The sequence below is a fragment of the Rousettus aegyptiacus genome, unplaced genomic scaffold, assembly GCF_014176215.1.
Source record: "Rousettus aegyptiacus isolate mRouAeg1 unplaced genomic scaffold, mRouAeg1.p scaffold_m13_p_1, whole genome shotgun sequence".
NCBI lineage: Eukaryota > Metazoa > Chordata > Mammalia > Chiroptera > Pteropodidae > Rousettus > Rousettus aegyptiacus.
The window spans coordinates 144,292,980-144,320,278 of record NW_023416284.1 but is presented as its reverse complement, the minus strand read 5'-3'; the positions used below and the strand labels follow the sequence as shown (position 1 = coordinate 144,320,278).

The 27,299-nt window shown below is 46.3% G+C and overlaps 1 protein-coding gene across 1 annotated transcript; it reads right to left on the bottom strand.

Annotated features, from left to right (window-relative positions):
* Nucleotides 1–4,451: 4,451 nt before the first annotated feature.
* Nucleotides 4,452–25,367, bottom strand: NR2E1 (nuclear receptor subfamily 2 group E member 1). Its single transcript, XM_016160219.2, has 9 exons — nucleotides 24,592–25,367; nucleotides 19,775–19,920; nucleotides 16,445–16,532; nucleotides 14,638–14,873; nucleotides 13,153–13,299; nucleotides 10,948–11,044; nucleotides 10,411–10,560; nucleotides 10,055–10,160; nucleotides 4,452–5,991 (listed from the first exon to the last, which is right to left on the bottom strand). Exons 1-9 carry the CDS (start codon nucleotides 24,614–24,616, stop codon nucleotides 5,829–5,831), a joined length of 1,158 nt encoding a protein of 385 aa, XP_016015705.1. The 5' UTR covers nucleotides 24,617–25,367; the 3' UTR covers nucleotides 4,452–5,828.
* Nucleotides 25,368–27,299: the final 1,932 nt, after the last annotated feature.

Genomic DNA, 27,299 nt, shown 5'->3' with positions numbered 1-27,299 from the left:
CTGTTGGCAAGAACGGCCTTCCTCCTTTTGACACTCAGGGCAGATGAGCTGGGAGCTTGCTGGCCCCCATGGGGAACGGGTCACAGTGGGCTTGGGGAATGAGTTCAAGGGGCGCAGGCCCTCCCTGCATACCAGGCCCCCCTTCTTCAAGCTTCCCCACTGCCCCTGGATCCTCTGCTCTGAATCACAGGCTGCTGCCAATTACAAAAGGACTCTTAACTCTGTTTCGCAGCCCCTTGATTGATCGCACTGGTGAGTGAAATTATAAGCCTTAATGATCACGTTAATTTCTGGGGAAAGGGAAGCGGTCAGAAGAGGTTCTCAATCATAAGCGCCACAATCAGCTGGGTGAGTTCAATGACAGGCCAGAGCAGAGAAAGAAGGGAAAGAATTAACTTTTTTGAAGGTCACCAGTGAGTAGGGGGAGAGCAACCAAGAATGGGAGATGAGGGGCACAGATGATCCTGGAGCCTGAACACGAACCCCATCCCAGAGCTCCTGAACAAATATTAGCATCAGTGCTTCTCATCCTCATCTCACTCTGAAGTCACCAAGAGCTTTCAAATATTGATGCCTGGGCCCTGCCCCAGAGACACTGGCGTAATTGGTCTGGATGCAGCTTGGCCACTGAGAATTTTAAAAGCTCCCCAGGTGATTCTCTGTGCAGCCAAGACTGAGAACGACTTGTCTGAATGAAAAGATTTGGAAAACACATTTGGAAATGTACTTGATATGATCGACTCTTGCCACCAAGGAGAATTTTTTCTTTTGGTCCCTTGACCCTATGTAAAGGTACTGATGATGAGAATGGAAGCAGGGAAATTAGGCATCACTGAGGCAAGTGCTCCTTTGCACAGACGGAAAGACCGAGGTGCAGAGAGGTTAACTGACTTGTCACAGTGGTCATACGAGAACAGAGAACCACAGCCTCTTCCCCCTGGCCAGCGCTCCTTTCACTGGGCTCATCACTCTGGATGTCCTGGATGACACTTGGGGGACAGAAGCTAAAAACCATTCTCCAGCCTTCATGGTAAAGGAGCCCAGGCCTTTTCTGCCCCTTGTTCCATGTCCTGGGACATAGTGATTGGCAGCTATTAGAAATACTAGGGCCACAATGAGGCTGCCTAGCTCCCTTGAGGATCAAACCATGACCTTGGCCTCCTCAAAATGCTGACCCTACTCATGGTTTCCCAGCAGAGCATTGCAACACTTTGGCACATTAGGAAGATGCCCAGGCTATGTGGCAACATCCTGGTTTCCTCACTGGAGAAACCGCCCTCTGCACATTGCTGACGAGCTCAGTGGGCAGCTGAAAGGCTCCGACGTTCCTAGCAGTCTATATGCAGGTCAGCAATATTCAGAGGAAAAAAGCCACTTTGTGTTCCAAACTGAGTGTCAAAAATTGAAAACGTGATGTAAAATACAGACTATATAAAAAAACAAATTTGTCATTTGTAGTAAAGGTACTGGAGTTATTCAGCTTGAGAGTTATTGTTCTTCAATTTCCATAAGTGATTATAAAAAATGTTGTTGTAAAATGAGTGGCTCGAGATTCTGAGAGCAGCATCTTAGCAGCAGAAACTGTCTGCCAAGCTACTTCTACATTTTCATTTCTCACTTTCTCTCAGCCTTCATGATGGCATGGATATTCCCAAAAGTTCACAGAAGTGGCCCAGACTGAAAAATTTGGGGAACAAAGCTCTAACCATGGGTATAGGGTGAGACCAACTTACCCAGTCCAGTATGCATTGTCGCAGAAGCATATTCATAATAGAAACATATGCATTCTCTGTATTTTTTTCTAACAGCTTCTGAAGTGTTCATCAAGCCTGTCTGATTAAGCACTTTTAAATTCTGAGCAATAAAATGGGCCCTCTCATACCCTCTTGGCAGGAGTGCAAATTGATAAAACCCTTTTGGAGAGCCATTTGTCTGTACGTATCAAAATTAAAAATGCATATAATCTTTGACCCAGAAATGTCACTTCTAAGAACGTATCCCACAGATATACCCTCGTGAGTCCACAAAAGTATACATAAAAGTATGTTTCTTTTCCGTTTAATTTATTAATGAAAAACTGCAAGCAACCCTAATCTATCAATAAGGAATTAGTTGAATAAACTGTAGTCCATCCATTAGATAAAATACTAGGCAGATGTTAAAAAGAATGAGGCAGAGCCACATGTACCACCAGGAGAGTCACACACACAAAAATAACTTGCGGAAAAGTAGATTTCAATTTTTACTCAAATGATTAAGGATGGCAACTACAGTGCAGGTCTCTGCCTAGTGGATTCAGTTCTTGTGTTCCTAAATTGGATTAAAAACCTTGAATTCGAAATGAAATACTTTGGGAGTCTCAATTCAGTTCCTTTCCTGTTCTTTCTCTTTGCTAGCATTAAAGAACAGCTAAAAAGTAATTTGAGCACAAATGTAAGGATCCATACCTAACTGTCACAGTATGTAAATGATGCTTTTGAAAAGTGACCCTCCCAAGACTTAGAAAAACCATTTGTCAAAGGAGAAGCTAAAGACTGGTTTTTGACCACAGTAATCATTTGGCTAGATTCATCTTCTCTTGTTTATACATTCGAATTGTGTATATTGGAACTGTGCATCTCAGATTCGTATATTCAAAGGCCACCATGGCATCTCTGCCTCAACACGAGCCTCAACATTCAGGCAAGCGGTGAGGTTCTCAAAATACCCAGGCTGCATCTAGCAGAGACCCCTAAATCCCAGAAGAGACACTTGGCTTTTAATTCTGGGTCTTTTCAAATGTTACAAGCTAAGGTTGTAACATTTGTAATGGCAGAGATGTCCAAAGCAAAGGCAATCCCGGTGGGAATCAGCATTGTATGGCATGTCACAGGAAACTTATTCCCTTTCAATTTTACTGAGAATTTTTTTAATAAATTAAAGTAGATTATTATTGTGATAGATTTCATTATAGGGCATTGATGTGCCACATTCTCTTCTGTGAGAGGCGTCTACTTCCCTAGCCCCTTGAGATTGGGTTTGGCCACGTGTCTGGCTTTAGCTAGTGGAAAAATAAACAGTGTGACATGAGCAGCAACTTTATGTGTACATAGTTTGGTTCTGCCTCTTATACTTCTGCACTCTGCAAGGCAAAGAAGTTGCTTTAGAGAAGCTGCCAATCCAGAATGACGAAACGCTGGGACACACTTGTACCTAAACTGCAGCCCGGAGCCAGGCCCAGTGAGACTCTGGGGACCAGCATCCCATTAGCAAGAAATACAAGTTTGTTATTATGAACTTTAGGGGTTATTATGCAGTATTATTGAAGCAAAACTTGACTGATACATGGAAGAAAAGCCTTGGACCTGCTGCTTAGCTTTACCACGTCTTGTCATTGACCTCATAGTTTTTCTGATTTTCTTTTGTCTTACGAAATAAACCATTTCAGAAACATTTGAGGGTTCTTTTAATACCCTTCCCCAATCCCCTCCATTCCCAGAGGTAACCACTATAATGCAGGTAGTGCTGTCGTACTTATGTTTGTTTGAAACATTTGCCGTACATTTATATACCTATAAACATGATCTATTTATACAAATACCAAGCTGTACGTATCTCTGCAATTCACTTCCTACCCACCCCCACCCACCCACACACACTGTATTTTGTGTTTACTAGTGTTAGCACACTGGCTCTAGTCCACTCACCTTAACTACTGTAACACCGTCTGTGTACACCATAATGTATCTGTTCTGTTTTAGTTCTTAAACATGAAGCATTGCAAGGAATGTTCCTGCACACATCTTTGAGTTCCTTGCTTTTCTTTAAAACCAACTTCTTCTCTGTGGAATCATTAGACAAGAAGTGTGTGGCTGATTGAACTTCTACGCATGCAATCCACAAGGTCAGTTTAGCCAAGAGTTGTTAGTACCTCTGCCCTAGAATCTCACCAGACCTATGGCCCAGGAGGTGCCCGTGGCCTTGGGCACCTCTGGTTTCAACTACTGATCTCTAACTGTGAGGCCAGTGCCCTGAGATTTGCTGGGAACATCTGAATGCACTTTCTACTGCTTCTTTCATATCTTACTTCCCAATAAAGTTCTTCACACTTTATCTTTTTGGTTATTAAATGATTTCAAGTTTCTGGTCAGAATTGAAATGTTGGCAAGAGAGTTAGAAACAGAGAGTGAGTGAATGAAGACTCTGTTAATCGGCCTCTGTCTTCCTCACACAGCAATTTTTCTAACAGATGCAGTTACATCGGAGAGCTGCAGAGAACGACATCTTGTTTTATTTCTTTATTCATCACTTTACAAATGCGATTTACTGTAAAAAGGAAATTGCCTTTGTAGTTTGGATCTTTCGGCTGGAGTGCTCTGAGCTTCAGTTTTCACACCAGCTGCTGCCGTCACCTTGTAACTGGTGGGTGAGAACCAGCCAGGGAAAGAGGCTAATAAATTGGGAAGAGTTTGTTTAAATTCAATATATTTTTATTCTTTGTAAATACAATGAGTACAACCTTTTAACTTCACAAATCAGTTAATTCACTTTGTACAAGGAAAATTTTACTCGTCCTATGATAGTCCAAGTGCTGAATATTTTTCCTCAGGGCTAGTACCTAATAAATCAAAATGTGAAAAGTACAGCAGCTATTTTAAAATGTTTCTTTCTACATTTCCATAAGTATAGATTCATACCAAAGGAGCAGCTTATAATGTAGGACGATGTGTGTATGTGTGTGGTGTGTATGTGTGTGGTGTGTACGCGTGCACGCACACATGGGCACATTCAAGGCTTTACTAGAAACCAGTTTTCTGAAAGGCATTGAAGAGTCTCAGGCTGTTCGTTAGCAGTGGGTCAACTGAGAAACCTTTTAGTTTTCATCCCCTTGAAGTTACTTCCGGCATCACATCTGTGTTCATTTCCTGTCTGGTGTGACTTGGTGAAACACGAGCTTGGACCCCCATTGCCTTTGGTTTCAAAACTATTTTAATGGGACAGCAATCTGCCTCACTCAATCATTCGCCTCCGCTTTATTTGGTTTTGCTGTTTTTATTCATCCTCCCTTGACTTCTTTTCTTTTAGTAAAGCTCTTCTATTTTTGAGATGTTATCTAACCTGAAGTCCTGGTAAGAATCTCATTTTCGTCCATCAATTCCTTTGACAAGGTTGCCTGGCCTATGGTATTAAAAAAAGGAGGAGAAGAACAAAAGAGAGAAAAAGGAAAGGAAAAAGAGAGAAAAAGGAAAGGAAAAAGAGGAAAAGCAAATCTCACAGCATAAGCTACCTTTCACTTATTAATTCAGTTCTGAAGGCCACTTAATGATGTATTATAATAGAAAAGAAATTTTTGATAAAACTTTTGATTTTAAACCTAACCATTGTTTTTAAAATAAAGTTTCCATCATAAGATAGTTCTGAAGGCTGCTATATGATGTTAAACACAGAGCTCTATTTGGTTACGCAACTTTATATGCTAAGAAGGAAAAGAAAGTTCTGCTTGTGTTTCAGCATTTGATAGTTCAGCCCTGTCGTCCAAGTGAGAGGCAGAGTGGCACGGCCTGTGACAACCTCCAATCCAGCGCCCTCCCAAGGTATGGCAGCCGTGCGTTCTCTGTTCAGACGGTCCTCTTATGCCCCCTTTCCTTCCTGGCTGCCCTACCCTGGGTGAGACAGCATATCAACGCTGCTGGAACTGTTTTGTGTCCATGGATGTTTTTTTTTCCCCCCCGAAGGCTTCACATTCCCAGATGTATGCTTCCTGAAGGGTTTGTTAGTTGAGGCTTGTTCTCCACGGGTAGAAGTTCGTCAGATACTGTCCCATCCTGAAAAGCGGGGACTCAAAAAGCTTAGATATCACTAGATTTGTACATATCTGAAAGCAGTCTTGTAATTGGCACGTTGCCGATGGTTTTTTTGAAAAACACTTCTTCTATGGTTGATGGGCTAATAGAACGTAAAGCTGGCAAAAGCAACAGGAGTTTTCCAAAGCGACAAGGTTGAGTGGGATATCTGGAATAGGAGAAAGCATGAAAGCAAGGTCAGATCCACCGCTAATGTGAATTAACGCCTCATACTTGAACGCACAACATCTCCAGCATAATTTCCTGATTGGGCCTCTTTAAACACTCTCCCTACAGCAGAGTCCTAGACAGGCAAATTGTCTCTGTTTTATAAGTAAAATAACCGAGGCCTGGAGAACATAAATGATGTCAAAATCACATGGTGACTGTCTCGACGTCAGCAATGGGGTTGTATTTTGTTTGGAGTAAAGAGAATTTAGAAACATGGAACTAAGTTTAGGCTACATAATAAACATAAGTTTGCCAGTGTAGGAAACAACCACGGCATGGATGACAGAGCTAATAGCAGCATCCACACTTTCTTACTCTCCGGGCTCCTTCACAAGGCTATTTTCCTCAAATAAAATGGATTCCTTTTCTTGGAAATTCTCCAAATTATTATTCAGGCATTACACTTAGTCACTCGCAGGAATAATTCCATCCTTATTACACTGCAAATTAAAGACCAAGTTCTGTTGGGTGGCAGTGCCACCCAACTTTCATGTCAATGAAACTGACATATAATTAAAGATGTGAGAAATTGCTTAACAATTTCCTCTCTTGGTGTCCAACATACATCTATGCTCAGATGTGCAAGTTCAATTTTCTGCTGCCTATAAGCCACCTTCTTACTGTAGCCCTGATGCTTTTTCAGTCAATAGCTTGGAATAAGGTATCTTTATACTTCACGGGGCAGGCTCCCTCCACTGAAACAAATTACCTAAAAGACTAAGCTCTGGGGACATGTATTTTGTGACTGAGCCAGGCTCGCCCAATACTCATAAGGTGCTAGAAACTGATGGATATCAAAATTCCTTCTCCAGAGTTAAGTAACCAAACACTTCAACAGCCCCATAACTCCACCCTGCAAATAGAGTCAAGGGCAGTAACTTTCCTGCTTGTCTCCTGGCTTTGGGCACACAAGATTCTCTCTCTTCAACCTGATACAAGGCTGATAATTCATTCGGGTCTTCTGAGAACTTTATTTGGCTGCTTCCCTGCCCAGCTTCATGAACACTCATGGACAGGGACCGCCACATCACATTCAATAAATGTAATAAAGAAATGGGGAAGCTTATCTACATCAAAAATAAATAAATAAATAAATAAGCCTAAATCCCACCACTTGCTCTCCTTCCTAAAAGTATCTCACACGTAACCTGGAAAGAAATCCCAAGACCCGCATCTCCCTTTCACCTTGGCAACTATTCTCTTCAATAGCTCTGTTTCCCTTCCCAGGCAGAGGAGAGAGAACCTTGCAGTGGGTGGAACACAGTGACTGCCTAGGCAAGCCTCTACCGTGTCTGCAACCTAATACGCCGGAAGGTTCCTGTGGTGAGAAGGCACTGTGGGAAATGATTACTTTAAAAAAGGATGGATTTCAGAGAATCCATAGACAATTAAGTCTGGATTCTCTGTGAGTAGATAATCCACTCACCTACACCCACTTCTTTTAATCTGTAGTTAGGAAGAAGCTGGTTAGTCGGTCACAAGAATGACTTGTCTATTATAAGTGGAGTACTATACTACCTAGAAACAATAATAATCTATGTGTGTATATGTGTGTGAGAGAGACAGACAGACAGACAGACAGAGATAGAGACAGAAACAGAGAGTGTGTTTCTGGCTTCTCAAATTTATTATTATTATTTTTAATTCCCTCCCCCACTTCTACCCCTGACCTATGGATGTTGCCGTCTCCACTTAAGAACTGGATCTCTGAAGGCGGGGCTCACAGCATGCACCTGGGCCGGCACACCAGAGTATGAGTCGTGGCTCTGCTGGGGCTCAAATCCAGGACCCTCTGCGTGTAAAGCAGATGTGCTAACCACTACTCTCAAAATTATTTTTCAGAATATCTATACTCCTGACTTCACCACTAGCACAGATAACTGTAAGTTTTCTTTTCAGGTGTAAGTGTTTCGTCATAGACTCATGTATTTGATTTTCAGTTATAACATAGTTTGTGTGAAACTCCAATTCCTAGCTTTCTCAAGTCCTAGATAATTAGCAAAATAGCTTACAGAGCTATAACGATTAGCTCAATTGTCAATATTAACAATTAATGGACAATTAGTTCGGTTTGCTATATTAACTTTTCATTTCGATTTCAGATTTTATTTTTCTAGACAGGAAAGTGCTAGAGAAGAATGTTCGCTGATTTGAAGGAGCTAAGAAATAAGGCATAGTTGGTTTTGTCATATGTATGACTCTAAATCTTAATATTAAATTATAACTGTAGCAGATATCATGAAATAAGAAGTTCATGTCAAAGCAGATATGCTCCCTTCACGAATAATTTTCGTTTTGAGAGTTGGGGAGAAATAGTGTACTTGTCCTTGCTCTAAAATAGACTTTTGTTAATTTGTGGTTTAATTCTCTCAGGACTCCCTACAGGCAGCTCCCCGCATGCCAGGCACTCTCAGATTCTCCTTAACCACCTCTCTGGCACCTACCACAGCACCTCTGCCAGTCCCTCTGCTGGCTCTAATGAGTGTCCCTTCTCTTTGCCATGCAGGGACACCAGCTCATATGTTGTCACCTTCATCAATCAGCCTTTCTAGATTTTCCCTCACTCCTCTCCCAACTAGAATTCATCTCTCCCACTCCCCACTTTGCTTTTCTCTCTTCTCTGGTCTAAACTGGAGAAGCACTTCTACCTACTTCATGCAAGGACCCGGGGCAGTGTTTTTTGTTCTCTGGTGCTCACCAGCAGCCCTGCACAGAGCCAGTACTCAGCAAAGGCTTGGCTGAATCAGCAACTGGATATCATGTTCTTCTCAGTTTGATGTTCTTTAAACCTTAATGGCTCTAAATGTCAAAGGTCAGTTATGATATACAAAATAGTTTTTAGTAAGAAAACTATATACCGCTCCATTTTATAATTTTGAACAAATATTCAGTGCCTATTATATATGTTCTAAAATATAACGTGGATTTTAAATTTAAAAACCATGGCACTTTATTTTAGAAAAACATATACACATTGGACTATCACTCAGTATGGTTCCAATGGTATTCCATGGACAGAAACAGTTTTATTCATTAGTATACAAAAGGGAATCTATAATAAAATAAGGCGATCCTAGCGGAAGTGGTGTTACTCCAAATGGCTAGAGTTGACTTGGGGGTCTGCCGACCCCTCATGTGAGGGAGGCATTTAACAGCCTCTACCCATCTGATATTCTCAACACAGTGTCTGTGGTGATATTGGGTCGATAGAGACAAGCTCCATGGGCTTCCCTTCAAGACCAATCTAGAAAATAAACAAGAATAGCAACTCTATTGTAACCTCAGATGTTCTCTAGACCTAACTTAGGAAGCCAGCAAGCTTCCACAGCTCTTTAAAAGCCTCGCTTTTTATCACCTGAAAATAGAAACAGAATGTCTATACCTCCTGGCAGACTCATCCATTGGTGGGCCCGGAGGAGCACTGCAAGAGCCCCAGTGGCTGAGAGTTTCTACAAATAGGTAAGAACAATCTCTGCCAGTGGGCTCTTGGCCAGAAGTAACCTGGTGGATGCTATAACTCAAAGGAACCCAACAGATGCCAATCACCAAAGCCAGATGGCAGTTATGTTGGGGGTAAGGATGGCCTCTCCAGAGGACTCTCTGGTCCTTCTCTTTGGGATTGATATCCAAAGAAAGGTTCTTGCCTTTTTTAAAGGATGACATGAGTACTCTCTACTATATCAACCATGCCACTTTAGCCTTCAGTTTTGACCTTTCCCACGTTGGGGTCCATTCATATAAATGAATTCAACTATTTTGATGGATCAGCTTGTGTAGCCAGGTAAGCTGTAAGGTGCCCGGCAATGCTTTCGCTTTGACAATCTAGTTTAATTTGCTCCTCTCACCCACCCTGCAAGATAGGTGAGGACATAGATTCTAACTAAATTAACTGGCTGGCAACAAAATAATTAGTCACAACATCTGAACTGGCTCATTCCTGTTCACACATTCATAATGGAAGCAATTTTCTTAAGGACATGTTCAAGGCAAACGAGAGTCACCTGGTATGGATGTAGCTGTTGAGAGTTAGCTGAGCCTCGTCTTGAAGAGCCGCGATGGCAGCAGCATTCCGGAAACTTCTCAGTTCAGAACCACTATGTGTAGGAACTAGAAATGAAGACCAGGAAACTGTGATAGGCGGCACAGGAAATGCAAAGAGGGAAACGCCTCTCTGGAAGTGGATGGCCAGCAGAACACACAAGTCCCCACGACTATCAAAATGGGGCCAGACCTAGTCTCGGCTCCCTTGAAAACCATCACCTCTTTTTGCAAAGATCAGTCTGTACTTTGAGGTACCTGAATTAGTGAGGTCACAGAACTGGGGAAGGAGAAGAGACAGGTGTCTGCATCTGCTTACCAGCTTTGAAAGTGACGATGCATTTTAGACAGGCGAATTCAGTAGCATCTAACCGGAGTTGTCTAAACCGAGCCACCACCTCTTGTAAAGCCTGTATTTCAGATATGATCTTGTTCAGCTTCTGGGAATCTGTGTTGTCACCATTCATGCCTAGAATAAAAATATGGAATGAATGCTGTAATATGAAGGCATTTTCATAATTTAATATTGATTTTTGACAAAATCCTGCATATCAATATCTATTCAATTGTTACTCTAAGATATCTGATTCCATGTGAACTGGCTATATTGTATGAAAGTTAATATAAAATCTTCTCTTGGATGATAACAAACACAGTAATTTGCATTTAAATAACAATGCAAGCAGTCATGAATACAACAAAACAACATTATTTGCATTTAAATATAGATTTATAAATGACAGGTATACTCTATTGTTCGGCAGGAATTTGTTATTCTTTACATGTTGTTCTTTTTTCAGTAATGTATTTTTATGGTAATTTCTACAACAAAGTCATTAAATTGTGCAATTCTTACCAGATACAGCCAGTAGAGTGTTAGCATCAACCGGAATGGCCCATTGTGCTATTCCTAGAACAAACAGTTCTCTCCAAGCATCTTCCAAAAGCATCAGCTGTCATACAATAGATGTATAATATAATATAGTGTGTAATTTATAAATTTATAAACAATTTCAATATGTAAATTTCCATTATTTTAAAAAGTGTTTTAAATGCCTGCCTCGGTAATTTTTCCTCTGAATATTCTAGCTGTCCCTTGTTTTCCTTTTTGAGAAGGTGCCTATAGATAAGCATTTGAGAGTCAGCCATTCCAAAACCCAAAGTTTGCTTCCTATGGGAAAGGGTTTACCCTTCTGGTCCTCCCATCCATTCGTTCTTGACCACCTAGAAACTTCTCCCTGAGACCCAGGGTCCATGAAATGCCACCAGCAGCTCAGCAGGTAGATTCCCCTCATAAAAAAAAAAAAATGCTGATATTATCATGATTGAGGGCTCCAGATTACGCTTGCAGATCTGGGCCCTCATTTTCCTGGTAGAGGTAGAGGGCTGGGCTTGGGGGGCGGGGGTGGGGAAGAGATAGAGAGAGAGAGAGAGAGAGAGAGAGAGAGAGAGAGAGAGAGAGAGAGAGAGAGACAGAGATCACTAATTCCCAAGAGGCATGCAGGGAAATCAGGGTGTAATTATGTTAATAGGGTTTTGCTGAGTTTACCTCATCTCACTGCCTGATTTTTCTGAGACTCATAAGTGGACAGCATCAAGGTACTTGTCATTTTCATTCTAATAAAATGTGCTACTGAATATTTAAAATGAAAATCTGGCTCCTTTTCTAAATGAATATACTGGATTCCACTTCACTGCAGTTTGCTAGTTGTTGAAGGGCTGAGTGGCAGACAGTAAATAAATTTTGTTTGTATTAAAGAGTCTATAAATACTTGTTTTCAGAAAAAAATAGCCAATTTACACACACACACACACACACACACACACGCACACAGCAAATGGTTAAAGCCAACCAGTGAACGTGGTCAAAGATGGAACCTAACCATCTTGAAAAATTTGTTTTGAAAAATCTCTAAAAAAACAGCCAATTCTGGATTATTTCTGTGAAAGAATTTCTTTTTGGAAGCTAAGAACTGAATTGTGAAGGCTTGTAACCAAAATCAAAAGATTAAATTTCAAAAAGCTTTATTTTTAGTTTTATTGAATTAAATACAAAAATAATAATTTAAAAATGCAAGGTAAACAATATCTAATTCTGGCTATGTTTGAAAGTCCAGGTCATGAAAAAAAGAACATTCCATGCTGGACGATTAGATGTTTTTAGCACGTTGCCAGGTCTCTCTGTAGGAAATGTACTTCATATTAAGGGGACTATTATACTTTAATTGGGTATAAAATGAATTAAAGAAATAAATCCTTTGTTTTTAGAACTACTTATTAGCCTTTTGGGAAATTTGTCATTAATTTCCATGAATGCACCCTTAATAGCCAGTGGTTTTCTTTCTTTCCCTTCAGGTTAAGAAAATTCTGGCAGAAGCTGTTTCTAATGTTCCTAACAGCAAATTTCTGGGTTTCGGTCTGATGCAATTTTTAGCAGCGCATACTTTTACTGCCTCTGAATTCATTTACAACAGAATTATGCACAATGCCTATTTGTTTACAAAATCACTAAAAATACTTAAAAAGGAGAATTAGCCTGCAGGAGGTATGCAATGCACCCTTTAATTCTACGTGCTTATAAATTAGTGGCCAAAACTGTGAGTATCAGAATGGAAAATGTAAAGCTGTGAATATAGAATAATGAGACTAGGTCCAAAAATCTTACAGAATCTTATCTATTTCTCTCACTTCCGATGTTTTTAAGAAAGCATTGTTTTATTAAGGGTTTAAAAAATCATTATGGTTTTAAAAAATTTGTGATTAATTTCAATGATTCAATTAAACTTTAAAAAAAAAGAGATAATGTGTATGTATGTTTGTTTTTCATAGACCAGATCCAACTTTCGTGAAATAACTTAATTACATTTCTTAGTAAGGATTCCATAGCTAGATATCTTGAACCCATAGAAAGAAGCTAGTAAAAATAGCTTCCTCGTTGCTGTCAAGAACTGATGTCTGGCCTTGGCAATTTATCTAGGTAACCTCTAGTTTTGTAAGGCTAACTACTGTCACTTCTTCCCAACCTACTTCCCGCAAGACCTCAGGGCCCTCTTGATCATACCTGGTCTTGCAAAGACAGGGTGGAGAAAGCTGGTACACTCTTAGCCCACTTGATGCTCATAAACAGAAGCCTGGCAGCTGATTCACACACTGACTCTGTGGCCACTTCATAGAGATACATTGGGGTCCCATTCACTTCATGGGGGTACTGGTGGGAGAAGAAACAGAGACACCAGAAAGTGAAGAAACCACAGCCTTTCAAGACGAGCCAACTTTTTAATTTTCTAGCAAGAAAAAGGAAGGAGATAGACATTTGGATGTTCTGCTTACATGGGCAGTTGCGATAGGGGGATAAAAACCAAATCTCTATACTTATAGCATTTGGGAAATTGTTGGAAGAGACCCATTTCCACTCTTTGTGGGTCTGTTCCTTCTAGAGGGGCATCTGGCTTTTCTATCCCCTGTAACAAGTTTTCCGTGGGCTGAGCCAAGTGCCAGGCCTGTCTCCCAATTTAGACAAGAGCTGCTTGCATTTGTGTAAATAAAAATAGATGTGGGAAAAAAAAAAAGTATAAATTAATAGGCATCCCAAACACAAATATGCATATGAGTATTTTTAGAAAGGATTAGTATATTATGGAAATATTTCAATTAGACATCTTAATCATTCACAGAGCACTCCCATTCATAACTGACAACATATTCATAACACTACTTTCCCAAGCTTATTATACACATCAAGGGTAAGAAAGCAATATTAAATATTGTGCGCGCACATGTGCCCAGGTGTTTGGCTTCCTTGCAGTGTGGGGCTGCAGCTGGCCCTCCTGTGAGGAAGATCTAGAGCCCTTCTTGGCCTGGAGTGAGGGCTTTGGATATGTAACATCTGGAAGCCTGCAGGGTAGTCTCTAGGTGCCCCCTAGAGACTTTTGAGGTGGGTCTGGCTGTAGCCATGCTAGTAGAAGCTCAATCCTGATGTAAATACATGTGGCTCAGATGAGACAGTGAGGAGGGAGTGAGAAATGAAGCCAGTTTCTAGAAACTGTCCCTAACAGGGTGCACTCAGTTTTGCCCAGGGACCCGCAGCTTTGCCCAAAAGAATAGACCCCTGAGAGTTGCAACTCAAGGGCTCTTCTGCTAGCTGTAGGCAACTCCTTTCTTCTAAAAACAAATGTCTGGTCTTCTGGCCTCAAGAGGTGTTCCTAAGCTGACCTCAGTTCAAACAGGGCTCCACACAGGGCATTTTCTTAAGGTGCAGGTTCCAGGGAAAACCCTGGAACTTGCTGGAAAGGGCTCTCTGGGGGACGGGCCAGGAGTCCACATTTATAGCAGTTCAGGGAGTGACTTTAGTGCACACTAAAGTGTGAGCATCCCTGGCTCAACAGGAAAGAGCGAGAGGCCCAGAGCTCCCTCCAAGGCCCGGCTAAGTACCCTTCGAGGTCTCTCCATCTTTTTGCCTGACCCATCCCAGCTCTGAAGGCATGGGGTGTACCCCTCTCCGCCCTTTGCTTGGCACCGGCCTCCGTGGGCCTAGCAAACTGCTGACCTTGGGCGTGGGCTGAGCCAGGCTCACGAGGGTCTGCCGCTCGGGGGTGGTGGACACCGTGGCCAGCTCCAGGCCATGGGGCTCCAGCTGCGTGACCGCAGTGAAGAAGGCGGGTGCCGGCAGAGCGGCGGAAGGGAAGTGCGCCGCAGTTCCATTCTCCTCCTTGTGTCCACGGAAGTAGAGGGCCACCTGCTTGCGGATGGTGGACGTCCGAGGCCCCCGTTCGTGCTGCACAGCTGCAGAGATAGACCAAAAGCACGGCCAAGATCAAAGTCTTAGCTACACTTAGCCGCTGCCGCGCTGCAGAGCCAAAGGCCACCCGGGGCAGGTAAGGGCCCCCGCGAGGCGAGGTAAAGGAAATGTGAGTGCAGAGGGTATTCTTGAGATCGTCTAACTGCCACATTGTATGCATTAGGAAGCCGAGGACGAGAAGAGGAGCCCAGCACAAAGTGTCAGGATACTGACAAGCTTCAAGCAAGCCTAGATGTGCTCTCTGTCTGTTCAGGGCCCCTTCTCACCCAGAGGAGGTTGCAGGGACAGAGACCCTTTGAGAGAGAGTAGCTTGGTATTCTCGTCCACAGCCAAGGAGAGTAGGAGCACTGCACACAGCCAGGCACTACGTCTCTGCACGGACTTTTCCTGCTCCGCCCAAGGCTGACTCCCTCTAGTCTCCAACCCCGCCCACGCGGACAAGTAGTTTGGCCTCAGGAAAATAGCACCTCAGCCCGAGGATGCTGGAGGATGGGACGAGGGAGTGTCCTCAGTCTAGGAGTGTGATGGAGGAAGGCAGGGGAGATGTGACAATTATCACCAACAGTTTAAACAAACAAATTAATTCAGGGCAATCTTCTGCTCGCCTAGCTTGACAACTTGTCAATACACAAGTTCAACAGGTTGGACGCTCCCTCCTGCTTCCTGAGCTGCGGAGGAACGAGCTCTCCCCAATGGGCGCTGTGCCTCCTAGGACTGCTAACCCAGCCGGCCGCTGCTACAGCAAATTCCACTTCGCACCCTGTGTTGAGTACCCATTCCTCCCTCCGGACAATTACACCCGACCCCGCCCCGCCCTGGGGCACCCTTCCCCAGGCCGCCAGGGGTCATGCCCTTGGACTGTGCTCTGTGCCCAAGGAGGACCCAAAAGTCCTAGTTCTTGCTGCACGTGTTATAAGGTTTCTGGGAGTTGGGTGTCCAAGACACACACAGGCGTCACTAGCTCTCCAGCCCCTTTCTGTAGAACTCAAAGAAAGCCATGGAAAAGCCCAGATTTCCACAATGGCCCTCTTGACTTTGGAATCTTGGTGAATTTGCAAACGAGGGGCGGGGGGAGTTCAAAATTCCCCATGTTTCTGTCTTTGCCCTCCCTCCTCCAACACACTGTCTCCAGGTCCCCACTATCTTCTCCCCCGGACTGCGAGATCCTGCGGGAGGTTAACAGGCTTGGGTGGGGCGGGTGCACAAAAAGCCTGCAAGGAGAGGAGTGAAGAGGAATTAGGTAAGATGAGAGGCAAGAAATATTGCGCACGTGTCCACAACAGAGTGTGGGCCCCGGGAACGCTGCCTTCTTGGAGGTGGTTGTGGGACGCAGGTTTCTTTTGTGGGCATGGGTTTTGCCTTAAAGAGTTCAGCGGAGTTGGGCAGGGGGCTCTTGCGGAGAGGCGGGAAGGATACGACGGAAAGCCTGAGGCCAGTTCCCAGAATCGGACAAAGAAATGGAGATGGTCTACGTGCAGATGAATGCCATGTCTTTTCTGTATATGTAGATTACTTACTACTCAATATCTGAAGAGTAAAAAGCTGTACTTATTACCATCTTTGTTCATGTTGACTTCCAAACACTTCTTCAGCCGACACGCCCTGCATTGGTTTCTGTGCGTCTTGTCCACGGGGCAGCCTCCCTGGAACAGAGCTCAAGCGGTCAGCGGTCCCTGAGCCTTTATACTGGCGACACGAAGCCAGTGCCAGGTGGGGGGAAACGGCGTTGGGGAGGAAACAGATCCAGCCACCTGTAAGCGTGGCAAACCTGGGTCCGGAAGACGCTATAGCCTTGTGCACGAGAAGGGCCAAGTAGGGAAGGGGCCGGGGTTCCCGGGACTGCTCTGAGAGGCCCTGCCCCTCGTCCTATGAATCCGGACAAGAAGGAAAACCTTCTCCAATCAAGTGACGGGTCAGAGCGCCTGGTTTGCCAGAATGCCGCTCTAGGTGAAGCTCCCGACGAGACCTTCCGCCTGTGGCGGAGGCGGGAAAGCAGGGGAGAGACTTTTCAGGACCGAAGACAGCGACCTGTCCGCAAAGGAGGAGGTCTCGGCGCAGGGTTGGGAGCAGGCTTACGCGAAAAGATCCCGGCTACGGCTCCACCCCCCACCTGCTACTCTTTCCGCTTTAGGTTAGTCTACCTCTTTCTGTCACTTTCTGGGTGAGCCCATTTATCTGTCAGATAAATATCTCCCATTTATTCTTCACTCTTGCCTTTGTACTGAAAGCCATCCTTATAACCAGCAGGTTGAGAATTGTCTTAAAGACTAGCCTCAGCCCAGATTCATGGAAACAGTCATTCCTGGAAGGCGAGGCAGAAGTTGGAGTAGTTAGGAGGGCAGGGCCAACAAAGGTGAGGGTGTGAAAAATAACAGCCCAAGGCCTGGGCAAAATCTAGAGATGTTCACTATGTAAATATGACCGGGAAAATAATGTGATGAACTGTTTGACAAAATGATAATATGGACTGAGAATATTAGCATGATAGCTGGAAAAAAAGAGAGAGAGAGAGAGGCAATGTCTAATTAGAAATATTTATCTGAAACATGTGAGAAATATTTTACCTAGTGCAATTTTCTGTGGAAATATTGGCCATTAAAAGTTGAAATGTACAAAGACAGTTTCTTATGGGATTCATTCAGTGTTAGGTGTTATTACTGAGGGAACACATGCATAGATACATAAAGACTCATATCTACATATATATTCTATACATAGAAAATATGTAAAAAATTTGGTACTCCCTTGTGTTTATACAGATTGCTACTGTTAGATTTGCAGTGAGAAAAAAGAGAATAAAGTAAATATATTTTTATTTTGCTTTATAATATCAAATTTTCATATATGCCAAAGTTAGAGTAAATACATTTTCTGAAACATCTCTTAGGAAAAATTACACACCGAAATAGTTTTATGAGATCACATCCCTCTGATTTAAAATATGTTGATTTATTTAAAATAAAGATAAGGCAGAGGTTCATAACAATATCTAAATGTCCTCATTACTGTTAGTAATAAATTAGAATATTATTTACCTAATCTCAGAATAAAAGAGAGAAAGGAAATAATTTTGGGTTTCTAAGTGAACTCTTCTGGGCATCTTTGCTGGCCAGTGTTATAGCCCAGTGTAAAGAGGCTTAAAGAACTTATTATTAAATGCAATCGTATGTCTATCCTCAAATGTTATCTCCCTATTATTCTGATAAACCTGTTCATGCAAAATGGAAGTTTTCATTAGTTCTTAAAAGTGTCTTCAAATCAGATCACATATATATAAATATCTGGATCCTGAGAGAAAGATAAGCGACTCGGCTTGGTCCATTTATTCTTTCTGCAAGGAGAGGACCACCAAGCCTGATGAGCCTATTATTACTCCTTTACAAGTACTTGGACTGATATCAATATGTTTGAATTGATAGTCAACCTCTTTGAAAATCTCATCTGAGCATAACATCTGAGATTTTGATTCCCCAATTCTGTGCATTGCATAAAAGTAAAAAAAAAAAAAAAAAACATTTAAGTGGAAACCTGCTCAAATCCAACAACCCACAGTAATCTCATATTCCTGTGGTGCTATTGGGATACAGTCTGTGTGTGTATGATGTGATGTGTCCATATGGTGAAGCTAGAATCTGATACAGAGCCGTGAACCTAATTAAACAGGTAACATGGCTAGAGTTCCAAATAACTTATTCAAATGCAGATGTCTTCTTGTTTTATTGATTATCCAAATCCATCAAAAGCTGATATAAGCTGACGTGGCTTCAGGAAAAAAGAATAATTCACTAGCACCAGATGATATATGTGTATGTATATATGTGTATTATACATATATATGTATATACATATATATGAATGAATTAGTGAAAATATTTTACCATTTTAGTTACCAAAGAATGACTTCTGACTAATATTCTCTCTAGGACCTTTTTGTGTGTCAAGGTTGTGGCTCTGTGTTGAGGTCTATGTGACTGACTAATGAGAAGACAAAGTATAAGACGAAAAGGCTTATTGCCTACGTAGAAATAAGCCTATTACTGAGCTTAAAACTGAGTCCAGGGGTTCTACTCACTCTTTCTGGCAGCTTTGACTCACACTCAGCCCATGCCCTGACTCTGCTGCCTCTTTAAGACAGTTCTGCCTGCCCAAGATCAAAACACAACCAACCAGGCACATTTTCTAAGAGAAAGGGAAGATATGGGAACCTGAGAGAGGGCCTCAGTTAGTCCTTCCTTAGGAGCCTTCTCTTCCTCCTCACTCTGCTCTTTTCTAACAAGACCCACATAAACCCACATGGGTGCTAAAGACCCACTGCTCTCTTCCAGAGCAACCCTGCTTCTCTGAAGTGAAAGGGTATAGCCTCACACAGAACATGTCCTCTCTGTTCCAAGTGGCCAACACTCACTTTGGGTCTCAATCTTGACTGGGATGCCCTGTGCCTTTTACTTCTGCCATTCCAGCAGTGGTCAGGGAACTGAGTTTGGGTGTTGTTAGAAAGGGAGTGTGGTTGACAGGCAACAAAACATAGCCCTTTCCCCTGCTTAGACTTGAGGTTTAGATTCTTAAGTTTCTTAGGGCCCCTGGTCTGGCTTTATAGCCACTAGGTGTGGGCCTCATCCAGTGTCACAATCAGTCAGAAGATTAAAAGGTGGGGCTGGGATTTCAGACTTCCTAAGGCAAACTTATCTGCCTTCCCTTACCTCTCCACTAACCCTTGGTGAAGGAAAAGGGCCTCGGAGAGTTAAGTCTGGAAAAAGGGGATAGGAAAAGAGAGGTCAAGGCCTGGTCTCTCCTGAGCAGCTTGGAGACTCAGAGGGGCCTTGGCACAAACAAAGGAGGAGGAAGCAGCAGAGGCGAGCTGAGCAAGGTAGCCTGGCTAAGGTACCTGGTTTCCAGATTTGCAGACGTACGTCCTATTCCTTCGGATACTCCGTTTGAAAAACCCAGAGCAGCCGTCGCAGGCGTAGACCCCGTAGTGTTTCCCCGAGCTGCGGTCGCCACACACTTTACAGGGGATATCTAAAATGCGGCCTGAAATCGCAGGAAAGACAGGGAAAGGGGAAGGGACGAGAAGGAGAGGAGGGAGAGAAGAGGGAGGAAGGGGAGAGGGAGAGAGAGAGATGCTAAGCAATCTGACCTCTGAAGGGATTAGCACCGAAGCTGCGGTAAAAGCAAATAATGAAGTGATTTTATAGCCAAACTTTTTTTTCCTTGAGCAAGTGTCAGTTTCCTACAATAAGCATTATTCATGCACCGCTACATGTATTTGGGTCTCCTCTAATCGCCGAGACCCATTTTGGAATAAAAGATTACAGCAGGCTGGGGCGGCAGCGCGGCCCGCCGCTGCCTTTCTGCTCCGTGGAAAGTTTGGCCGCCTCCCTCCCCTGCTCCTGCATTTAACGGAGAAAGTTGTGAGTGAGAGCGTGAGGAGACAAACTTGAAATGTAAAAAAGAAAAGAAGAAAAACAAACAAGGCTGGAACCGGTGATGGCAGCTGGAAGGCAATCGAGTTTTCTCTGAGCTGCCCCGCGGTTGTTATTATCAGGATTATTATTGTAATGCTAATACTAGGATTATTAATGATAATAAGAGTACTGATAATTGCCCAACTTCTCTTTACCTATTTTTTTTTTTAATACTTGGTGGATCACTTTTGAGACATTATTTCTTTTAGGAAAAAGAAAAATTTCTCCCCAAAGTAACCAGCACAGTGCTAGGCAAATGAGCACAGCAGAGTGATGCAAGTGTGTGATTCCCTGGCAGGTTCGCGCGGGACAGCACCCCTTCTCCTACTACTCCCCAACTTTTTCTTCCTTGAAGACTTGCCTCCTCCCACTAGATCTGTTTTCCCGCCGCTGTCGGAGGCTAATGCTTTAAAGGATCTCGACTGACCCCTATCCCCGCATTCCTATTGGCCTCGACGGTCGCCTGGTTTAAGAGGACGTTCCTTGAAATCCCCTCAAGCCTGGGGTGGCCGCCGCCTTTGGAGGAAGGTGAGGAAGGAGATAATATTCGAAAATTCAGTAGAGAAGGAACTATTTTTCTCAAAGATTCAAAAGTCTAAGCAGTCCGAAGTGGTTTATAGGGACTTAGAAATCCTTCCTCCCTCACACAAAGGGAGTATTAAATAAAGTGTTAACTTAATTAACACCTTGATAATAATAATAATACTAATGATAGTTAATAGTATAATAGTTGACTTCTTAACATTTAATTTTCCTATCGCTACCCGTCGAAGGCCTCCAGTCTGGGCCCGGGCGGCCTCAGGCCTCGGTGAAACGTAACGGCTGTCCCCCACCCACGCACCCACCCCCGAGCACTCAGGCTGGGGACCGCTCTCAGGCTGGGGTGAGGAGAAGCAGGAGTGAGAACCACTGGGTGAGAGGAATAAGGGAGTCGAGAACGCGGCGTGGGGACGACCCCCGAGGCGTCAGAGGTGGGAACTTGCTAGTGGGTTCGAAGACGTCCAGGCGGGCGCGCATCCCTGGTGGCGGCTGTGGAGGAGCGGAGGCGAAGGGCCAGAGGGCGAGCGGGGGAGCAAGGAGGGTGGGGACCGCCGGAAAGGGGAGGAGGCTCGGTAACCACCAGGCTAGACCAGAGTAATTACAACCCCGCCGTAGCACCTGCCTATAGAGCCACCAGTGACCCGTCAAAAAGAGTAGCATGGGAATTCGGATGGCGACAAAGGCTGGCGGGGGGAGGCGCGCGGCGCGGCGACCACCGCCTCTGCGCCCCCTCTCCCGCAGGGTGGGAGGAGAGGTTGTGAGGGGGTGGGCGAAAGGGGCTGGAGAAAACGCCACCAGGCCACAGCGGGTCTTGTCCCTCACCCCCTCGGGCCTGGCACTGCGTGGAAGGGAACTCAGGACCGCTCAGCAGGCTGGGATTCGAGCTCTGCTACACCGCACTCACTCTGGAGGCAGTAAACTTGACTTCCATAATTTGCCACCATCCTCCTCTGCACGATTCACACCCTCTGCCTGAGCCGAGGTCCAGCAATTCCATCGCCTCAGCTGTCCTCTTCCTTCCCGGGGCACTTTTGATAATGCCAAGATGAGCGCGTGACAGGAGCAGTGGTAGGGCTTCTTTTCATCTCTTACCATCCAGACAAGAGGTCAGGGACACAAGCCTCTGAGAACCACTGTAGGATGAAGGAAGGACCAGCTCCCCCGGGCGGGGCTCCTTCACCGTCGCCCCGCGGGGCCGTCAGGGCTACGGGTCCGCTCTGCCTCTGCGCAGACCAGCACAGATTAGCGGCCCGCTGCCCACCTGGGGCCGGGCACAGGGGGGAGGGACGCGAGAATTCCGGGACCTAGCCGGTCTGCGCCTCAGACTCCGCCGCCCAGCCACGTTAAGGTGACTTGGGGTCACGAGACAAGCTGGTTGACCCGTTTGCAAAGCTCCACTCATTTAACTAGCCGAGCGAGCTCCGACGTGAGGCGAGCGGGAGTTTCCTGAAGCTGGAAAACCGTTCTTAACTTCCCTCGCCAGGGGGTCCCCTCGGGGCTTTTTGTGTGTCATAATTGCCTAAAGATATATGGCAGCTTCGATTACTGTAATTATCATCAGAGGCTGTTGAAAGAAGTTAGTCTGGGCTGCAGGGGTGACTGGCCGGGGTCTTGTTACCACCCAGGCGGGGCTCCCGGGTGACAGTGCTCTGCTCTCCAGCCGTGCGAGGCCGAGGGAGGCGGGGACTGCAGACCTCGCGGCCGGGCTCGGCCCTGACCTCGCCCGCTGCGTGCCGACCTCCTGCCGCCCCGGACCCGCGGACCTCAAGTTTTGGGCCCGGCTGCCGCCACCGCTCCGGGAGGGCCTGGCTGCAGCGGCGCCGCGGGCGGGGGCTGAGGTTCCGCGGGACTGGAAAACCTCAGCAGAGACGGCTGGACGTACACCGGGGCTCAAAGCTTCCGAGGGCAAACTCAGGCTCTTGGTTAGTTGCAAAGCTACAAAGTTTCCCTGATGCCCTCACTCCGCATTTTTTCCTAAAGGCTGGGAGGGTCAGCCTGCATCATAGTCCTAAGTACGCGGACGTGCCCCCAGCGAACCGAGCTTCGCGCCCGCGGGTTACCTCGTTTCCGAGGCCTTACCTTTCAACTCAACCCCCAAACCCGGCAGCTCTGCACCCCAAGTAGATGCAAGAGTCCAAAACTCCTTACTCCCAGGGAAAGAATAGAAGGCCTGTCACAGGGCGAGCTGAGGCCCGTGGGCTTGGGTTTTTGCAATAAGACTCAGAATGCAACAGGAAAGATTTCCTTCTGCGCCTTCTGGGAAGGACCTTCACACGCGGGAATGTGGGCCACAAACACTGAGCTCGCCTTCTTTCCCAGAGTGTGGAACAGCGAAACGAGGGTAGGCCCGACGCTAAGTGAAAACGTCAGTCCTCTTCCAGTGTCGGCTCTGGAGAGGGCTGCGGTTAAAGTTCCTTCTCTCTTCACTCTGCCCTAGATCTAAATATTTCTCCTTTTCTTGTTTTATTCACGTACTGTAATTTTTTTTTTTAAACGGCAGCACTCAAACCAAAACAATCAAAGTGAAAACACAATCCACTTTTTTTAGGTAGTGGGAATTATATCCCACTTAAGTGGGACTTCACCATCAGTCCTCAAAAGTGTCTTGGACTCTTCCAACTTTCAAAGACGTGGGCCAATAAGGGCGAGGGAGGAGAGAAAGGGCGAAGAAAGCACATAGCGCCCAAAATGCTACGGGCAAAAATATCAAGGGCGGCGGGAGAACTCGGGGACATGGGACTATGGCAGCCGTCACCGTCACCCCGAACCTTGGACCCTGTGAACGGCAGCCCCGGGCCACCAGAAGGCGGGAACTGAAATGCCTCGGGGGAGATCCAAGCATTGTGGCCGCTCCCGCCCAACGCCGGCTTGGGCCTGCAACGTTCTGGGTTCTGCAGGCTCCGTGCACTCAAAGGCCCTCGCACATCCACTAAGTCCCGCACTCATTCGGATGTCTAGGGGCGGCTGGAGATCAGCCTCTGCTTTGCGTGAAGAGGGACAACCATCAGCTAAGCAAGTTTGAGGAAGGAGAGACGCACGCGAAGGAAACAGGCCGCACACTCCTGCCTCTGCCGAGCTCCCGCTCGAAAAGTCCTTGAGATTAGGGATTTGGTCCTCTATTTGCTTGAGCAGTTCGCCATACTTTAAATTCCCCAGTTATGACCTACGCGGATTTAGGATTAAGGAAAATGTGACTTTTAAATTGTTTCTGCTTCCCAGTTCGCAGGATTATTTGAAAAAGCTAGAAACGGGATGCAAAGCATTCCATTCAAAATCGGCTTTGCGCAAAGTTGCTTCTGCGCGCCTGAGCTAGGAGTTCTGAGCGGGCGTGTTATTGTGCTGCCTCCTGGAGCTGCGGCCTAGTTCCCGCCCCTGTTGCCCCCTCCTCCCCGCACCTGGCGACTTAGTGGAGGGAACTCGCGGGACTGGTGGGCTGCATGGGTCCCAACTTTCTCACCTTACCAGAGACAGAGAGAGAGAGAGAAATCAAGAGATCCAGAAGTAACGAAATTGTTCTTTCCCCACCACGAAATGCTTCGACTCACGGTCTACAAGGAGCTGGGCCAAAGCGTACACGCCGCTGGAGTATTTCTCCCGGGCTCGGAGCCGCTGAGCTCCGGACAGGACTTCCCAGGCTCCCCGCCCTCCCACCCTAGGCTGCGCGCCTGAACCCTGCGGCAGCCCAAAAGGTACCCACTTGTTGATCCGGCCGGCTTGCTCATGCTGGCGGTCCCGGGGCGGAGCGGTTGATGGGCGCTGCTCGAGTCCCGGCCGACAGCCCCCGCCTCGCCGCCGGGAGCCGCAGCTCTCCAGCCGCCCTCCAGCCTGCGAGGCTCCCGGGCAGGACAGGTGGGTGTCGGTCGCGCGCTGCGTTGCTCCCTGGGGGCTCAGAATTCGTTCCACAGTAGAAATTTAAGCATCCTTAAGTTTCTTCCCGGCTCTTGCAAAACTGCAGCTGCTGCGAATGTTGCTTGATTTGGGCACACGCATGGACAGACAAATGGAGAGACGGACAGGCAGATGGAGGAAGAAGGGAGAACAGCGAGAGAGGGGTATTGAAGGATAGAGATGGACCCACGAAAATGGTCTTCCTACGGAGCAAAAGGGGCAAAATTTCTCTCTCTCCTCATTCCTGTCGCTCAGTCTTCAATTTTCCCCTGTACATTAGGCATGCAGAGTGTGGACAGATCTCTACAGACCGCTGGTCTTCTAAGGAAAGAAGAAAAACAACCGCAGTCTCAGGCAGACGGGCTCGGCGCTGCCCAAACCCGAGCGCCGAGGGGGAAAACTAGATTGCTGGGAAGTCTTCCGAGGGAACAGGCTGCAAGGTCCTGGTTTCCGGGGAGAGCTGCTCTTGCAGCGGCAAAGGGTCCCCGAAGTTCATTACCCTGTGACTTTGTGCCTGTCGCTGCGGGCTGGGTCCCCTGTAATATCTCCAGAAGCGCTCTGACAGGCAGCCGCGGGGAGGGGAATAGGGCGTCCCTGGCCCACTTAGCTTTTCCCCCAACTCCTGGCGGGGTCTGACGTCAGCCATGTGCTGGGAGGAGATGGGAAGAGGGAGGGGGTTAAATGCTAATGATATTAATGAACCTCCAAGCGGCTCCCTAAGAAAATGCAGGCGCTCTCAGAGCTGACGAGTTAGAGTGTGGATATAGGAGTGTGGGTCTCTGCGTGGTGATGGTGAGGACGGTGCTGCTCTTGTAATAAAAGTGAATTATTATATTTCATGGCTCGGAGGAAGGGGAGGGGAGATGAAGCTTTCTCAAAACATTTTCCCCATTCTCTCCAGAGCGCCAGACAGATTCGTGGAAGAAACTGGGTGGCTGTGTGTTTGTGTGTGATTGTGCGCGCCGGATGTGGCCATGTGAGTTGGTTCATTCTGGGTAACGTGCTCCTTCTGTTGGGTAAAACTTGGATCTGGCCCAAGGTGAGTAATTAATCATTTGCAACTATCTACAGAAAGTTATAGCTGAGCACGCTGTGTGGGGACTTGGGGTCTGGGATGAAGTCGGCGGAGGCTCCGCGTTCCTGCGGCCTTCGCGCGATCTGCTTGGGCACCAGCCTGTGGAGAGCGTGGCCACCCGCTTCTCAAAGCAAAGCCCATACCCAGCAGGGCGAAGGTCCTATCGCCTCCGTCATCTGCAGTGGAGTGGCTAGAGGGCAAAGCTTTCCCTCCAGCAGCTTACCCCCAGGGGGCATTGCTGGCTCCCCCTTTCCCGGCCAAAGGATTCTGGAGAGCGCCTCACGCCTCAGCACCCTTCCCCCACCCCCGCCTTCCCGCGATTCCTGTGCTGCTCGCGTCCAGGTCCCTGCGCTGCGCTGGGAAGGCGCACGCCGAGGGAGCGGTGATCCCCGATCTCTAAGAGATTAATTCTTATTTAAGCTCTCCCAGCAGCTTGAACTTGTCGAACAAGAGCTTGCCAACCTCTCCTCCGGGCGTGGGCCCGACTAGAGGTCAGGGTCACTCACACCTTCTGCTCTCCAGCCCTCTGTGGCTCATTCGGGGAAGGGGAAGGGGGAAAGAAACTAGGCAGTTCTGCCCTCCCACTCCCAGCCCCACTTTATGCAGACTCGGAGTCAACTCGGGCTTTCGATCAGAGCAAGTGTGTACAAGTGTTTCCTTGTCTCCACCCCCCTCCACGGCCTAGCTCCTCTGCCGCAGCGTCTCAGGGGCTCCGGCTGTGCGCTCCAGTCCGCGGCTGCAGCACGTGACCACAACTTTCTACAGTGGCCTGGGCTCTGCCTGAAGCGCGGGGCCACGCACAGCACACATATCAGAGTCTGCTTCCTCTCTAGTGCTGCACAGAAAGAAGGAATGGGGGTGGGGTGGGGTTGGGTGGGGTGGGGGCTGGGGACATTCGGAAAGAGCAAGAAAGGGGGCGACTAATTCCTAAATTACCCCTCCTAGGTTTTTCGAAATGGGATGAGATTAGAGAACTGTTGGACAAAGCTATAACCCTGAGGGTTTTTTTTTTTTTTAGAAGACAGATCAAGAAATCAACATTTTTGACAGCCAAGTTGGAAAGACTTGAGCAGCGAGCCCCACCCGCGATACATGTAAACTCGAACTTGACGCCCCAAAAGGGAAGTTATTTCTAGTCAGAGTTTAAGAGACACAATTTTACTGTGCCAGGCTCCATTTTGGAGCCTGCGATTCTTTCTCCCACGAGAAATCCACTTGCCACCACCACCACCATCATCATCATGTGCATTCAGAGGAGAACACTTGGTTAAGAACAAACAACTTCAAGAGTCCAAGTACTTTATCTCCGGCGAAGAAGGCGGGTGTGGAAGACTAGACCTGGGCCTGTCTCCCGGGAAAAATGTATGAGTCTGTGGTAAGGAGACCTAGAAGCTGCTTCGCGTGTGCGGGAGCTTGGAGGTAGGAGGACCGTGGCTCTGGAG